Source organism: Lemur catta, chromosome 12 (genome assembly GCF_020740605.2).
Source record: "Lemur catta isolate mLemCat1 chromosome 12, mLemCat1.pri, whole genome shotgun sequence".
NCBI classification, from domain to species: domain Eukaryota; kingdom Metazoa; phylum Chordata; class Mammalia; order Primates; family Lemuridae; genus Lemur; species Lemur catta.
The window spans coordinates 3,174,197-3,191,892 of NC_059139.1; the positions used below are offsets into that span (position 1 = coordinate 3,174,197).

General features: G+C 40.4%; 1 protein-coding gene across 1 annotated transcript in view; it reads left to right on the forward strand.

Moving 5' to 3' along the window:
• Nucleotides 1–17,696, forward strand: part of ADAMTS16 (ADAM metallopeptidase with thrombospondin type 1 motif 16) — a 125,640-nt gene that overhangs the window by 26,065 nt on the left and 81,879 nt on the right. Inside the window, exons 3-4 of the mRNA XM_045566084.1 lie at nucleotides 9,803–10,064; nucleotides 15,767–15,966. Of these exons, the coding sequence (XP_045422040.1) occupies nucleotides 9,803–10,064; nucleotides 15,767–15,966 (462 nt within the window). The remainder of the gene's footprint in view (nucleotides 1–9,802; nucleotides 10,065–15,766; nucleotides 15,967–17,696) is intronic.

The window sequence follows — 17,696 nt, forward strand, 5'->3', positions numbered from 1 at the left end:
TGTTCATTGTTGTGTCTGAATTACCCAGTAGAGCGCCTTGGTGGTAACAGGCAGTTAATGAGTAGTCACTGAATGAATGAGCAACCACACTCTGTGAGTAAGAAAGGCTGAATTTATCCCACAAAAAAGAATTAAATTCGCATCTCAATGTCACATACCTCTTTAAAGCAATCTATTACAATGTTTGATCCATAATATTCTATTTATGTTATCTTAGGTAGTAGCAATATATTCAATACCTTGACTAGATGATCATTTGCTTAAATATTTATCTTTGTGTCTTGGTAACGTACAAGCACAGGATTTGAGAATCTAGATTTAGGTTGTTCTTGGTTCAGATATTCTTGTGTCATCCAAAGCAGCCTTATTATCAGTCTAGGGTAGCATGTGCAAATATTTTATGTGGGTTGATTTTATAAAGATGCTAGTGGATATGATTTATAAGATTTCTCTGTGTGAAAGGTATTTATTACAGAGAAATATTATAGCAACTTCTCACTTGTCTATCAAACTAGTCTTAAGAAGTATGTTTTCAAAGATGTATTAATTATGTCTGTTCTTGAACAGCACTCTCCAGTAGTACTTTGTGCCCTGATAAAAGTATCTGTGCTGCTCGGTATGGTAGCCACTAACCACATGTGGCAATTGAGCAATTGAAGGACTAAATTTTAAATTTTACTTGATATTAGTTCATTAAAACTTGAATTTGAATACCCATTTGTGGCTACAAAGCAACTATATAATTGAATTCTTAACTGTGTTCAATTTGAATTAATTTAAATTAAATTTGTATAGCCTTATGTAGCTGGTGGCCACCGTGTTTAACAGCACAAGTCAGGAAAGTTTCCTCTAATAAACTTAAATCTTTGTAACAGGTTAGCCTGAAAGATGTCATAAAATTGAAATGCACAACAAATACAATAGCAAATTCACTCATGGAAAATAAGAATACATACTGCAATGACATTTAATCTCCAAGAGAAGTTTGATCACCCATTATAAATGTTATTCATATCTCATAACCTCCATTTTCTTCACTTTTTTATATTTTTGCTTATTATATTTTCATAAGTTATGTCCATTTTGCCATAAAAACCATATCTTCAATTTAGTAGACTTCTTCAGTTTAATATTCACATTGTTTTACTGTTTACGGATTTATTCATCCTGAATTTACTTTTTTAGGATTCATTTTGGTTTCCAAATGGTCATTCATTGCATTTTTAAAAACTCTTTGAGTTAATGTTTAGTTTGTTTATTTTCTTTATTCTTAGTAAAGAAAGCATTCAGAACTTTGAATTTTTCAAAATGTAGCATGAGTAATGTCACAATTTTATAAAGTCCTCATTTTCCATTTTATAGTTAAGTAATCATTATCTTCTTTTCTCTTTGACCCAGTAGTTACTAATTAGCAAGGAGCAGTGTATTTTGAGTTTCCATGTTAGTTTACTATTTGTTAATTTTCGTGACTGGACGGACATTCACTGTGGAATTCCTAGATGCGCCTTGCCACCAGGCTGCTGTCTCCGTCACCTTCCACATGGCATCCATTTCTGTCCTTCTCTGTGACACCCCGACAGTGCTGCTCATGTCTTTCCTCCACATGGCTGGTTTGCCTTTCTGCAGTGTTGATTCCCTTCATCACCGTTCTGAGTGGACACTTAATCGTGTGGTTGCTCTGTAAGTGTCCTGCCTGCATATTCATAAATCACACACTGACTTCTTTGGCTCCTTTCTGAATGAGGAGCACATCATTTGTGCCAGTGTTGCTTGAGAGGTGCTTGCCGGGCTTCCATTCTTATCTGTTTGTATGCCGGCAGGGCCCTGACAGGACGTGGGTGACAGCAGAAATGGTGTGTACACTCCCTGGAGGTGTGCGTTATCCCCTACTCTGGTTCTGCCGCACTAATGTGGGAGCTTCTCCTGCATCTGTAAACGTCGAGTCATTGACTGTGAGGTGAGTTTAGGCTCCGTACTTACAGCCCTTTCCCCTGAGCAACCACTTTGCATCCTCAGTGGGTCTTGGCCACAGGATAAGCTGAGCCACCAGGTGAGCAACCCATATGAGCAACTGCCCCAGGTGGGTGACAGCCAGAGGTCTAGCACCTCCTGAAATTCAGTGCATGGGTCTAAATTTGGGGCCCAGTTTTAGAAAATTCACACACCAAAACAAATATCTCCTTTTCTCCAACAAACAGTTTTGTCAGTAATATATAGGATGAATGAGTATGCCATTTGAGTTACTCTTTTTGAGTTCACACTTTTCCATCCATTCCTAATACAGATAAGGAAAAAATGAAATTATTTATCGGGCCTCCTCAAACCCCAGCATTCTCCTTTATCTGCTCTCAGGTGGTTCAGTAATTACAAAACATTTACTGCATATACTATTAGACACATTAGTATATACAAAACGAACAGTTACTGTGTCGTGGGTATCTTCTGTGTGGCAGGAAATGTACTAGGCGTTTTGATCTATTCTTATTCCTATCCTAATAACAAACCTAGAAAGTGAAAATTAGTATTCCCATTTAAAGGAAATGAACATTGAATTCAGAAATGTGCCCTTCACAGTAGAGCTGGTGAGTGGAGTAGCTCAGATTCAGGTTCAGGTCTGTGTGGACCCATAGCGCCCCTGCCATGCCCTTCTCTAGGCCATGCTGCATCTCTACCACCTTCACTGGTGACATTCTCCACGGACGCAGCACAGCTCCCTCAGGATCTGGCGCTGGCTGGTTAGAGCACGGAGCTGGCTGTGGAATGAGAAACGGGGGGCGGAGTGCTGTGCCCCTGGGCCTGCCACTCTGAGAAACCGTGAGGACTGGCCGAGCAGCATTTACCCAACGGAGGACCAGCTTTCCCTCTCTGTTCCTTCTCCAGCCAGCAACGCTACTGGGAGTCACAAATGTCATTTTCATCTAAGCTCTAATCATGAATTATGTCACTGCGTAGATTATGTTGTAGATTAAGGATTACCAAGATTAATAAATCTTGGTAAATTTAGTTAAGGTCCAAGTGAATTCAATTAGTTTAAAATATTAAAAATATGAGAGCTTCTAAGGTGCGAAGGACAAGGTCTGAAAGGTGGGTGTTCAAAGCATTGCACCCTTGACGTTTCAGTGATGCAGTTTCAACACAAAAATAACCACTGCTTCTGAGACTGGGCAAGAAACATAAAAATACACCAGTGGTCTGAAATAAATCTATAGTTCATGGTTATTTGGAATAGCCAGGGGTAATCACAGTGCATTCTTAAATTGTACTCTGAAATTACACCTCTGCTTCCTCAAGCCTTCCTACTGCCATAAAATTGACCCAAAGCCTAATTGGCTGGTGGCTCAGGTGTGTGCACAGCTGTGCAACAGCCTCAGGAGACACATTGGCCATCTGTGATAGTGTCTGCAGGGAGTGCTGGTGGTTGGCACCTCACTCAAGTCATGCTTGTTCTGCTGTACTGGTGGCTTCATGGGGCAGTTTAGCTAGGCCACAGGCTCCAGGCAGAACTCACCAATTCCATCTATACCTGTGTCCAGCCAACCTCCAGCTGACTCCTGCCTAGTCCTGCTTCTGCTTCCTCCAGCCCTGCCTCAGCTTTCCCTATCTTCCCATGCACCAACGCCGGGTGCTCAGGTGTTGCAGATGTGACCTGAAATCACTGCGATAGGACCTGGGGTTTGTGAGAAACCTAGGCCTGAGTCCTTTTGGGTGGATTATGATGACATGAATAATGCCATAACTAGCAAGATTCAGTGCTAACCATAAACTTTCTCAAAGTGTCCCATGTCAAAATGCTAGCCTTTTGAATCAGTAGATAAGCAATTTGAAAGTGACCAGGGATCAAGTTTAGAGCTGAGCAAATAACTGAAATTATGAAGCCTGGACTTAGCTGGGTTTAGGACGATGAGTGATGCCTGTGACCAGTAATCAGCCCCGTTGTCCTTGAAGACAGAAGGGTTGAGAAAGCTCCGTGCCTGAGCAGTAAAACGAACCAGATACAAAATGCCCTGGAGAAAGAGGGAGCTTTTTGATTTATTTAGCTTCTTAGAAGGCTTTGGTCAAATTTTGATTTTCATACATCACATGTAATCATGAAACAAGACACTGTGGTTTGGGCATAGGTTTATGTTTGATTCTGAGGTTATAAGGAAATAAAAAGCAAAGTTTGGCTTTGATTAAAGTTGAAATTATCTAGTGTTTCTGAAATATCACTAAAAAGACCTAGAATGAGTAGACTATAACTAAAACAAATGACACTTCGGAGAGTAAAAATGAAATTCTTTGGGAATTAAGATGCCTGTTTCTCACAATGAGCCAAATTACTTCTTCACGGTGTTTATGGAGAGTCAGCTCTTGTGAGAAGGGCACAGGAGACAGGCTTGGGACCGGTTCAGTGGGAATCTCACTCCGTAGGAGAAACAGCCTCAGTGATTGGGCATCTATCCATTTCTTCTTAATTTCTATTTTGTTTTGTGATTCATGCAACTTTTATGAACAGTTTTTATAACTCTCCATAGGTGCACAATTAATATAAATCTAACAACTTTGAATTATGAATAATAACAAATATAATACAGTAACCACCCTATTTTCAAACTTCAGTATTTTCTTTACTTACATTGCTCAGAAACAGCATTTCTCAGCAGTAACACGTGTTCTTTCCTTCCTTATGAAGGAGGGCAACACGAGTATTTGCTGAGTTTTCCAATGTAAAGTTATTTGCGAAATTGGCCATGAGCGATGCAGGCCCCAGAAGAGCAGAGCTTGTCCTGTGCAAAGCCTGGAGGACGCTGGCCTTCTCTGACGCCTGGTTAATAATCCACCCGCTGACATTCCGGTGGTTACTGTGGGCTTTGGACAGCTTGCACTAGACGTTTTGTGAGCTTCTAAATCTTTTTCATCCAGATAAGCAGAGAACACTAATCTCCTGTGATTTACCTAATCTTTTAAATAAACTTGCAAACTAATAATGCAATAAGCTAACAGGGTAACTTTTTTTGTATTTTTCATGTTCTCTTGTTTATCAAGGGATATCAAAATATTAGTCTCGTCGGTTGCTGTTAAGTATTTATTTATGTATGTATTTAATGAAATTGGGGGTTATTTAAATACAGAATATTGTAACTTGGACTAAATTATTAATGAAACAAGTATAATGCTTGACTACTTCATTAGTGAAAATTTAGAAATCTGCCAGCTCCAACAGGACATCCTTGCCTCATCTGGTCCTCTCAGCCTTGGCCATCCAGAGTGTAGCCTGGAAAACAGGAGATGGTTTTGAAGCTGGAACACCTGTCGTAGAACACAAGTGTTTAGGAGAGGAAGCCAGAAAGAGTACAAAAAGCAAAGTAGCAGATCAGAAGCCAAGATGTGTTTGGGGAGGCTGTGACCTTGGGGGCACCAACACTCAGGGCTTCAGCAAATCTTTTTCGAATGCTCACTGGAGGTCGTGTGCTTTAAATATAGTACTGTTAAGTCTCACCAACTCCTGGTGGGTAGTTATCCTTACATCTACTTCCTAGAAGACAGAACAGCACAGAGAGGCTAAGTAAATCATCCAAATTCACACAGCTAATAAATGTTGGAACTGGATGATAAATGCTGGGGTGTCTGTCTCAGCTGGCCATTCATCCACTCCGCTTGCAGGAGAGATGCTAAGTAACATCTGTTCCAGGTTCTTTAGGAGCTGATGGTCTTCTGAGGGGTGGTTTGAAAAGCAAGGAATAATTGATTGCGTATCCTAAAAGTGTTTAAATCATGTATGAATTTTTTTCTTTTTCTTTAGTTTAATACTTAAACTGGTTATTTTCAAGAGTGGAGAACTGATTGGATAGTGTTATTATACAAGGTTGAACACATTGATGACTACTTTTGCTACTCCTCAATTAGTTAAAATGTGAAAAGGATGAAACCTAACTGGGTTTAAGCCACTATTTAATTTAATTCCATACTTGGCTATTCCCTAGCAGAATTGTAAACTTTAAAGTACTGTACCTCCATTTAGTAGACAGAGTTCTAGGAGGCCAAGAAGGTTACCAAGTCACTCATGTACAGCACCGCATGGCATAAATTCCATTGTTAGGTGGCATTTGGGCCCCACGAGGTCTACCCCCCGTGGCTCTGATGGCTTCACTGATAGTTTACCAAGTTTAGCTTTTTATTCTTCCTCCCCCCGCAGGAGCGCTGTGGCCAATACTTAGTCTCCCAGTATTTGATAAGCCTGATCTCCCCCTTCTTTTATGTCTCCCATTCCCAGCCCAGCTTTCCCCTAGAGTTGCATTTGGTTGGCCTTTGCCCAAGATCTGAGAAATGCTTTTCCATGCCTGTCATCCCACACTGTACAAACACTCAGACACAGCCAGGACAGCCTGGCCCGGGACTTTGCTGGTTGGGCACTGATGCTGGAGAAGTCTCCCCCAACACCCCACTGAGAGTCAGACGCAGGCTCCCTACGTCAGAGGCAAACTGAGAACAGACACCTGTGTGTCAGTGTCTTCCAATACCTACTTAGTGTCTAACTCAGTACATAGTACTAAATTAACAAAATAACTTTGGAAAAAGTCAGTGCAACAATAATACTGATAATTCAGTATTGGAGAGTTGTAAATGATACCTTGATGTTCTGTGGTAATAAACTATATTATAACATGATAGCAATATGTAATAACATTTATAAGTATTTTAAAAATTCATCTGTTATCCCATGATCCAGCAATGTCATTGACTTTTTAAAAAACATATGTATACACACAGACTTTAAAAACTTGAATAGTGCACAAAGGCAAAAATGAAGTGGGACTTCCTTCTTACATCCTTCCTACTGAACTTTTTCCCCGTGAAGATAACCACCATCCACAGTTTCTCATCAGTCCTCCAGGAAAATTCTTTAAGTGTAGATGTACGTTTTAAAAATGATGACAATTGAGGTCACACTATTTACTCTGTTATATACTTAAAAAAATAATTAATACCTTTTGAAAAACCTGTAATACAGCAGTTCCAACCTTTTTGGCACCAGAGACCTGTTTCATGGAAGACAATTTTTCCATGGGGTGGGGGAATGGGGTTGGTGGGGAGACAGAGCTCAGGCAGTGATGTGAGTGATGAGGAGTGGCTGTAAATACAGATGAAGCTTTGTTTGCTCATTGCTCACCTTGTGCTGTGAGGCTGGTTTCCTAAGTTTCACGGAAGACAATTTTTCCACAGACAAGGGCAGGGGTTGGGGGGCAGGGAATAGGGGAGGGGGATATCAGACAGTAATGCACAGCCCAGTTTCTAACAGGCCACGGATGGGTACCAGGCCAAGGGTGGAGGTTGGGGACCCTCAGGTGTAATAGAAACCTTAAACTTACAGTTTCTGAACTTATTCAGATTTTGTTCAAATCCCTCTGCTATATTTCCTTGCCAGTTGACCTTGAAAACATTGCTTAATGACTCTGCATCTCTATTGGTCACCCATGAAAAGGGGATGCTAGTGACACCTCACAGAACTGTTGTGAGTGATAAATGGGTATCATGGAAAATGTTGACCACAGTTTCAGGAACTCAAAAGAAAAGGTTTAATTATGATTATAATCAGTACATAATTACCTAATTTTTAGTGGTTATATACTATCCAATTATATAAATGTTATTTTCCAAAATTTACCGTGAATTCATTGGTAAACATTTAAATTGTTTCTTGTTGTTACTGGTTTTTATTCTGTTTTTGATTTTTGCTATTACAAACAGTGCTGCAATACATGTTCACACACGTTCACCAGTATTGAAGAAGTGCTTACAAGAAACATTTGGCTAAGATTCCAAAAGAGTAGGTTCTTAGAATTGCATTGTACCTGCCAAATCTTGACATCTGTGGTGGAGAGACATGTCGCACGGCTCTGGCAGCGCTGTCCTCCTGTGTGTGGCCTCAGCGGACTTTTCCCAGAGGGTGAAATTGCCTGTTTGTCCTAATGCCCACCAACAATCCTCTGAAAATCCCTGTCACTGTAAAAGGTAGCCTCTCAATGTTGTCACCTTAAGATATTTATTTATTTATTTATTTTAATTTTAGAAAATTATGGGGGTACAAATGTTTTGGTTACATAAATTGCTTTTGTACCATTTGAGTCTAAGTTATAAGTTTGCCCATCCCCCAGACAGTGTGCATTGTACCTGTCAGGTGTGAATTTATCCATCCCCTCTTTTGCCATCCCACCTGTTTGATTTCCATTGAATTTTATTACCATATGTACACATGAGTGTTAATCATTTAGTTCCAATTTAGCAGTGAGTACATATTGTGTTTGTTTTTCCATTCTTGCAATACTTCACTTAGGAGGATGGTCTCCAGTACCATCCAGGTTGTTAAAAAGTTCATTTTTTTATGGCTGAGTAGTACCGTGTGGTATACATATACCACATTTTATTAATCCACTCCTGTATTATGGGCACTTGGGTGGATTCCACATCTTTAGAATTGTGAATTGTGCTGCTATAAACATTCGAATGGAAGTGATTTTTTTATAAAATGACTTTTTTTCCTTTGGGTAAATACCCAGTAGTGGGATTGCTATATCAAATGATAGGTCTACTTTTAGTTCTTTGAGGTATCTCCATACTACTTTCCATAGAGGTTGTATTACTTTGCAGTCCCACCAGCAGTGTGTAAGTGTTCCTTTCTCTTGACATCCATGCCAGCATCTGTTGTTTTGGGACGTTTTGATAAAAGCTATTCCCACTGGAGTTAGCTGATATATCATTATGGTTTTGATTTGCATTTCTCTGATGGTTAGAGACGTTGAGTATTTTTTCATATGCTTATTGGCCATTAGTCTACCTTCTTTTGAAAAGTTTCTGTTCATGTCCTTTGCCCACTTTTTAATGGGGTTGTTTGATGTTTTCTTGCTGATTCGCCTGAGTTGTTTGTAGATTCTGGTTATCAGCCCTTTATAGGATATATAGCATGCAAATATTTTCTCTCATTCCTTAGGTTGTATATTCACTCTATTGACTGTTTCCTTAGTTGTGCAAAAGCTTTTTAATTTGATCAGGTCCCATTTACTTATTTTTGTTGTTGCTGTGATTGCTTTTGGGGTCTTCTTCATAAATTCTTTGCCTAGGCTGATGTCTATAGGAGTTTTTCTAACATTTTCATCTAGAATTCTTATAGTTTCGTGCCTTAGGTCTAAGATTTTTTTTAATTTTGTTTATGCTATTAATCTATTAAGCTTTATCGACAGTTTTAGTGTTTGTATAACATCGTTTCTTTTCTATTTCTTTTGGTATCTTGCTTGGAAAGACCTTCCTGATTCCCTAAGTACATTTTCTCATGTTTTCTTCTGTATTAATTTTATTAAGTTTCCTTTCTCTATAAAGTGTTACATATTTGTAAGTTTTAAAAAATTTACCTAAATAGAGTTTTGCAAATTACTTTATTAGGATTCTAATTTTGTCTCTTTATCTGAGAACCCCTGCCAATATTAATACCTAACTGTGTGCATATGTACTTTCCTGAACTTACTTTTGGTTTAAACTGATGGGCTTTGGTGTGTTTCGGTCCCTCTCTCCATGCCTCCAGGCAGGTCCTGGAGCAGCTCCCCCTAATCTTTCCAGCAGGACTCAGATGGAAGGAGCCAGCTTGTGTATATGGAGTTCTTTCCCACTCCCGACTCTCTGCTCATGTGTCTGAGCCCTTTCATCATGCCTCCCACTGGAGGGAACAGCACACTTGTGAAAGAGTAAAAATGCAATGCTTGGAGAGTGGGCCATGTCTCCCCCTTGCAACTATAATTGCATTTTCTTTCTTCCTCTTTATTTTTTCCAGTCAGGCATGATAAGAACGGAAGAAGCAGATTACTTCTTAAAGCCACTTCCTTCACACCTCGCAGGGAAACTCAACAGCTCTGCCCAGGGCAGCTGTCCCTCCCACATCCTATACAAGCGGTCCACAGAAGCCCAGACGCCCAGGGCCGCTGAGATTGTGGTGACTGCCAGGACGCGGGAGCCAGCAAGCCAGCACCTGCATGGTGGCGGCCTTCACCTTGGGCTCCCACAAAAGCAGCATTTCTGTGGAAGACGCAAGAAATGTATGTAAGGGCGATTATTTTTGTGTATTTAATGATTTGGATGTTTAAGCCAATGGGACATTTTCAATTTTCTTTAAAATATGTCTGTCCACAAGGAAATTTATTGAATGTCATTGCTAGACTTAAGTGCTGATTCCAGAGAAAATCCATCATCTGTAAGTTCAATGTCGAACATCTCTCCACAGTAGTTGGATAGGTAATGGCAGATGACCTTTTTTTAGAACTATTCTTTGGGCAGATGAAATGACACTCTGCTCAGACGTACAGAAACTACCAGACATCTTCAAAAGAACTCTGGCATCTCTGCTCAGTAATTCTGTATTTCTGAGGTTTAGATTTATTGACACTCACATAGTTTTCCTGCTGAGGTAATTCATATATATATAGCCACATCAAAAGGGCAGACAATGCGGGACATAATTTACCTACATTTTATCACCACGGCTTTATCAGAATCTTTGTTTGTCATGACCATTTAGAAGGTGATTTGTTATTTACATTTTATATGGAAACCTCTCACAGATTCGGGAATGGAAGTTCAGCGTTTGCTGGAATTTCCGTCACATCCCTGAGTTCTCCCTTCAGGCATCACCTGATTGGGCCTCCAGCCAGTGAGCCTATGGAAGGCCCATCTCCCCCCAGCCCCATGGCTCTCTGCTCAGTTGGTCTGATGGCTGCTGTTCCCAGCACCCTGAAATAGAGGTTGGCATGGGGCAGGTGCTCAGTGAATTTTATTGAACAAAGCGAATGAATGAAAATGACTTGGCACCTGCAACGAAAGAATCAATAGCATTTAGACTATTAGCACCCATTTGGCATCTGAACCCATTGCATCCTGTACATAAAAGTCATGTGAATCATTCAGATGGACTTGAAAACTCAAACCCAAATGAACTTAGTGGGCTCAGCCATATGGAAAGCAGCAGGAAGAGCCAAGTTGAGGACAAATAGAGGTGAACAGGAGTCTGAGAAAATTGGAGGTTGGGTGTGTATTTGAACAAGGTGTGTCTACCAGCAACAGAGACTGTAGGCTGCCTTAATGGGGAGAAGCAGAGGTGAGTTTGGCAGTGCTGGGACCAATATTCAGGGTTAAGACATGGCCAAGGTCAGAGCCAGAATTTCTGTAGGCAGGGCTCATGGTGTGGGTACATCAGACACCCATCTAATCAGGACAGATTCCATGTCATATATCAGGGGCAATAAATTGGCCCAAGCATGTGGATCTCAGGAGGAAAAATGGCAGGGCTATCTTTTTTTTTTTTCAGAGTATTACAGGGGTACAAACATTTTGGTTACATGAATTACATTTGTACAGTTTGAGTTAAAGTGTGCTCATGACCCTGATAGCATGCATTGTACTCCTTAGGTGTGAATTTACCCGCCCCTTCCTCCCCCCTCCCACCTGCTTGGTTTCCATTGAGTTTTATTTGTATATGTGCACCTGAGTGTTGAACAATTAGTTCCAATGTAATAGTGGGTACATGTGGTGTTTGTTTTCACATTCTGGCAATACTTCACTTAGAAGAATTGTCTCCAGTTCCAACCAGGTTATTACAAAAGGTATTAATTCACCGTTTTTCATGGCTGAGTAGTACTCCATGGTATACATAGACTACCTTTTATTAATCCACTCATGTATTATGGGCACTTGGGTTGATTCCACATCTTTGCAATTACGAACTGTACTGAGTGTTCGTTTCTCTCAGCATCCATACCAGCATCTTTTATTTTGGGACTTTTTTGATAAAAGTCATTCTCACTGGAGTTAGGTGATATCTCATTGTGGTTTTCATTTGCATTTCCCTGATGGTTAGAGACGTTGAGCATTTTTTCATATGCTTATTGCCCATTCATCTATCTTCCTTTGAAAAGCTTCTGTTTATGTCTTTTTCCCACTTTTTTATGGGGTTGTTTGATGTTTTCTTGCCGATTTGCTTGAGTTCTTTGTAGATTCTGGTTATCAGCCCTTTATCAGATGTATAGCATACGAATATTTTCTCTCATTCTGTAGGTTGTCTATTCACTCTATTGATTGTTTCCCCCTGGCTTTTTAATTTAATCAAGCCCCATTTGTTAATTTTTGTTGTTGCTGTGATTAATTTTGGGGTCTTCTTCATAAATTCTTTGCCTAGGCCAATATCTATAAGAGGTTTTCCAACATTTTCTTCTAGAATTCTTATAGTTTCATGTCTGAGATTTAAGTCTGTTGTCCATCACGAGTTAATTTTTGTGAGTGGTGAGAGGTGAGGATCCTGTTTTAGTCCTTTACATGTGGCTATCCAATTTCTCAGCACCATTTATTAAATAGGGATTCTTTTCCCCAGTGTATGTTTTTGTCTGCTTTGTCAAAGATTGAATGGCAATATGAGAATAGTTTTATATCTGGGTTCTCTGTTCTGATCCATAAGTCTATGTCTCTGTTTTTGTCTCAGTACCATGCTACTATAACCTTGTAGTATAGCTTGAAGTCTGATAAGGTGATGCTTCCTGAATTGTGCTTTTTGCTTAAGGTCACTTTGGCTATTTGGGGTCATTTCTGGTTCCATATGAAAAGCATAGGACTATTTTTTCTAGAGCTGTGAAAAATGTTTTTGGTATTTTAATGGGGATTTCATTGAATCTGTAAATCACTTTGGGTAGTATAGACATCTTGACAATGTTGATTCTGCCTATCCATGAGCATGATATGTTTTTCCATCTGTTAACATCCTCTGCTATTTCCTTCCTCAGTGTTTCATAGTTCTCCCTGTAGAGGTCTTTCGCCTCCTTTGTTAAATATATTCTTAGGTATTTTTGTTTTCTTTGTTAATATTGTGAAAGATACTGAGTTTTTGATCTGATTCTTCCCTTGACTGTTATTGGCATATATGGATGCTACTAATGTGTACATTGATTTTGTAACCTGAGATGTTGCTGAATTTATTTATCAATGCCAGGAGTCTCTTGGCAGAATCTTTGGGGTTTTCTAGATATAAGATCATATCATCAGCAAAGAGCAAAATAGTTTGACCTCCTCTTTTCCCAGTTAGATACCCTTGATTTCCTTCTCTTGCCTGATACTTCTGTCTAGCATTTCCAGCACTACATTGAATAGAAGTGGTGATACTGTTAACCTTGTCGGGTTCCAGTTCTAAGCAGGAATACTTTCAATTTTTCTGCATTCCGTATGATGTTGGCTGTGTGTTTGTCATACATGGCTTTTATCATTTTGAGGTATGTCTCATGTATGCCTATTTTGTTAAGCATTCTTATCATAAAAGAGTGTTGGATTTTGTCAAATGCTTTTTCTGCATCTATTGAGATGATTATATGGTCTTTGTTTTTTATTCTATTTATGTGGTGAATTAAATTTATAGATTTGCGTATGTTGTACCATGCTTGCATCTCTGGGATGAAGCCCACTTGGTCATGGTGGATTATTTTTTTGATGTGCAGCTGAATTTGGTTTGCTAGGATTTTACTGAGAATTTTTGCAACTATATTCATAAGGGATATTGGTCTGTAGTTTTCTCTTCTTTGTTGTGTCCTTTCCTAGCTTTGGTATCAAGGTGATATTGGCATCATAGAATGAGTGTCAGAGTCACTCAGGCCAGTAGCACAGCTAAGGCACATCTCTGAATGCAAGGCAGCAGAGATCATCCTCAGTTTGGTGTATACGTGTGCATGTGCATAGGCGTGTGTGTGTGTGTGTGTGTGTGTGTGTGTGTACCAAATGTTGCCTAGGGAGACATTTCAGAGTCTCAGTAGTGGGAGTTGGTAGGAGGAAGTTATTTGAAAAAGACTGCTGAATTCTATAATAAATTTTGAACTCAAAAAATAGAAAAAAGTCACCATTATTTCATAATAGAACTGGAAAGGGAAAGCTCCACAAAATGCCTCTTGCTGGCGGAAGACATTGCTGACTAGCATCCTGCAGTTTGATTTGCGAGATGTTCCTGTCCCCTCCCAGCTGTGCATGTGGCAGTATTGTACTCTTGGGCCCTGAGTGGCTGGGAGCGTGGAGATCATGTGACTAGCTCGAGCCCATGAACCGTGAGCAGAATTGACACCATTGCTTCCAGGCTGAAGCATTTAATTCTCAGGACCCCTTGTTATCTGCTCATGGCTATTTCCATTCTGGGAAGGCCAGGTCGGGGAGGAGACCTGGTTTTCTGTCTCCATGAGGGTCACACTTACAAGGATACTTCTCTGTTAGAGTCTGCAGTTCAGAAAATGCATGCTCTTTCTGTGTATTCATTTAGGCATCTGTCTTTGAAAAAGGGAAAACAAAAGCAGATTGATTTGCTTAAATCCACAGCAAGACTGAAGCTCAGGCTGATGCACAGACCCTCTGCTTCTCGGCTGCAGGCATCAGCTGCTGACAGGTATTTAGCTGAAACTCACCTGTTTCAGGGACAGTACTGCAAGTGCCACGTTTGGGGCAGTCATTTGCTCTGATGGGTGGTGAAAATCCTGGCCAGTGAGATCACCACCCGCCCTGCTTCCGCCTCTTGCGCCTGAGACCGAGGACCCTGTACTGCATCCTGTTTTCATCCTGCACACATTTTTCCACCAGTGGGAATTAAGACCAAGGGGTCTGGACCACACCATCTAGATCTGAAACCCATTTCCAGTGCTTGCTTGGGAAGGGCTGTGAGCAGTTATGTTCATCCCCTCTGCCTCCTGATCCTCAGCATGTGCTCCTGGGCTGGCGTAGAAAGTGAGTGAGTTATGCTAGACAACTCCCAGGGTGGAGTGCACGCCTATGTAGATTGCATAAAGGTTAATGGCAAGTGATGAGTGCTCAGTGAGCATTAGCCAGTGTCATTATTATTCTCTAAAAGGTTCATTTAGGCTTGAAAGTATTTTAGCAAAGAGAGAGAAAATGTATTGGTTGTATTAGTCAAACAAAACAGCATCTGCTAACAGTATGTTCCATGAATCCAGTTTGCATAGTTATTGGATGCCCACCGCCTAAATTTATGGGCTTTTTGAAGACTACTTTCACATGAAACAATTCTGACCACATTTTCTGAGGCATCTACTAAACCTAATTGTTTTTAATATAGTATTAACTTAAGGTTTATAAATGCCAAAAGTATTTTAAAGGGATTACTCCAGGAGGACAGAGTATATTTTGTCTTCTAATCAAATTAGGTAAATATTTATGGTACTTTCTAGGAAATTAAGCTCTGCAGTAAAGTGGAACCAGCTCAAGTAGTTTATAATCCATGTGAAACAGTGTAGACAAACCAATTCTGTGTCCAGACATTGAAATCAACTTTAAAATGTTTCATGTCATCAGAAGCCTTCAAATAGGAAAACAATGTGAGCCAGGGCTCTTTTTTTGTAATTGTTAGCTCCACTGCTTTGTCTTTGTGGAGGAGCCCTGCTCCAGAGAGCTCTGTGTTTTACAGTCTTCAAGCATTGTGCTTCTAGACACTAGGACTTCAGAGCCACAGAGCTCCCCTCTTGCTGTTTTAAATCAGCACATTACATAAATGTAAATACAGCAATGATTTCCACCACACCTAGACTATACAAACTTTATTTAAATTTAGTGTTCTAATTTAGCACAAGGTTTTGCATCACAAAGTTTTCAAGGTTGTACGGTTTTATCATGAGTGTTTATTTTAAAGATCAGATTTCTCCATGGCGAGTCACAGTGCTGGTTTCGTGTGGTGACTATGGCTTTCATTTGCCCTCTGTGTGTTCCTCTGTAGACATGCCCCAGCCTCCCAGAGAAGACCTTTTCATCTTGCCTGATGAGTACAAGTCTTGCTTGCGGAATAAGCGCTCTCTTCTGAAGTCCCACAGAAATGAAGAACTAAACGTGGAGACATTGGTGGTGGTCGACAAAATGATGATGCGAAACCATGGCCATGAAAACATCACCACCTACGTGCTGACAATACTCAATATGGTAGGTCGTCCTTCTGGTTGGCACCACCTGTGTGGTCACTATGGGATGCAAAAGGGTGTGTGTGTGTGTTTGTTTCACATTTTACTTGTGAATTAATGTCTCACATATAAGAAATATTTCATTAGTGATAGCTCTTTTAGTTTTACTATGCTCCAATCAAAAGAGCCATTTTCAGAACTCCGGAGACTAAAATAAGGAGGAAAAATAATCTGAGCCTTTCTGTAAGTCTCTGTCAGCCTGTGAGAGGTTTTGGGTTTACCAATGTCCTTATTTAGTAGAAATCTCTAAGAGGATGCCGAGACATTGTAGTGCAGGAAATGTCAGCATTTGATGTGCAATTTCAGAAGGCCATGTAGAAGGTACCCATCTTTTTAGAAATATTAATATTAAAATGTTGAATATAAATTATTTTATCTACAAAAACAGAAAAAAACAGTACAATCTTTTATAATATCATCTAGAATAAAATGTTTCTCTGTCTCAAATTGGCAGCCATATTAATAATTGAAGAGTGACGAGAAGTGTCCTACGTCTCAGCTCATGTCAGTGAAATCTAGATGACAGAAGACAAAATATTGGGTCACCAAAGTATGTTTTTAAAAATAGTTTGCCGGGCGCGGTGGCTCACGCCTGTAATCCTAGCACTCTGGGAGGCTGAGGCGGGCGGATCGCTTGAGCTCAGGAGTTTGAGACCAGCCTGAGCAAGAGTGAGACCCCATCTCTACTAAAAAAAAAGAAAGAAATTATCTGGCCAACTAAAAATATGTATATATAAAAAAAATTAGTGGGGCATGGTGGCGCATTCCTGTAGTCCCAGCTACTCGGGAGGCTGAGGCAGTAGGATCGCTTGAGCCCAGGAGTTTGAGGTTGCTGTGAGCTAGGGCTGACGCCATGGCACTCATTCTAGCCCGGGCAACAGAGTGAGACTCTGTCTCAAAAAAAAAAAAAAAAAAAAAAAGTTTTAATGACAACATTTTAAAAGTATGTTTTTATGTTCTTCTACCTCAAAAAACAGAGTGTCCCTGAATATATCTTTCTTGATGTGATGTGATTGTTATCACCAGCATCATTTCTGGTAGACTGCCCCTCACAGTTTCTGGTCTCCCAGGGAACTGAGGGGTACAGTGAGGTGGAGCTGCCCTCCCATGGCATGGGGTTGAGGTGTCTCTGCGTGCAGGACAGCAGGGCCCAGGCCTTTTGCGGCATCGGTGGTTGGCACACAGTTTCTGTGCATCACCCCAAATGCCACTCAATCATTCTGTGACCCATCATCTTGAATGTTTGGATCTTTCTTTCATCATCTTCTTACCACGATGGTTCCTTCTCTTTCTTGCGTCCTCTTGTTCTTATCCCAAGCATTTCTCTTGTGCTTACGGAATTCCTTGCCAGGAGAGCTTGGGGAATGCTTGGCTTCTGCAGTCATCACTGTGAGTTTAAAAAATCCTCCCGGTATTCTAACAAGGATACTTACCAACCCCAGGGTCTTGTAATACTTTCACTGGTGTTTAACAATAAGCTGTGAACCCCACCATCCAAACTGCTTTTTTACTGTCAGGTACCAATGATAAGGATTCCACAATTGGTAAGTAGATATTTCTATTCCTGTTTGTCTAGCAATATAAGAACATTAGCGTTGCTTTGTCACTGGGGAGCAAAAGCATTGGCCTACAACGGCAGGGCCTTAGGTCCACTGACAAGCTGGGGGGAATGTTGCCCTCTGTGAGACCGTT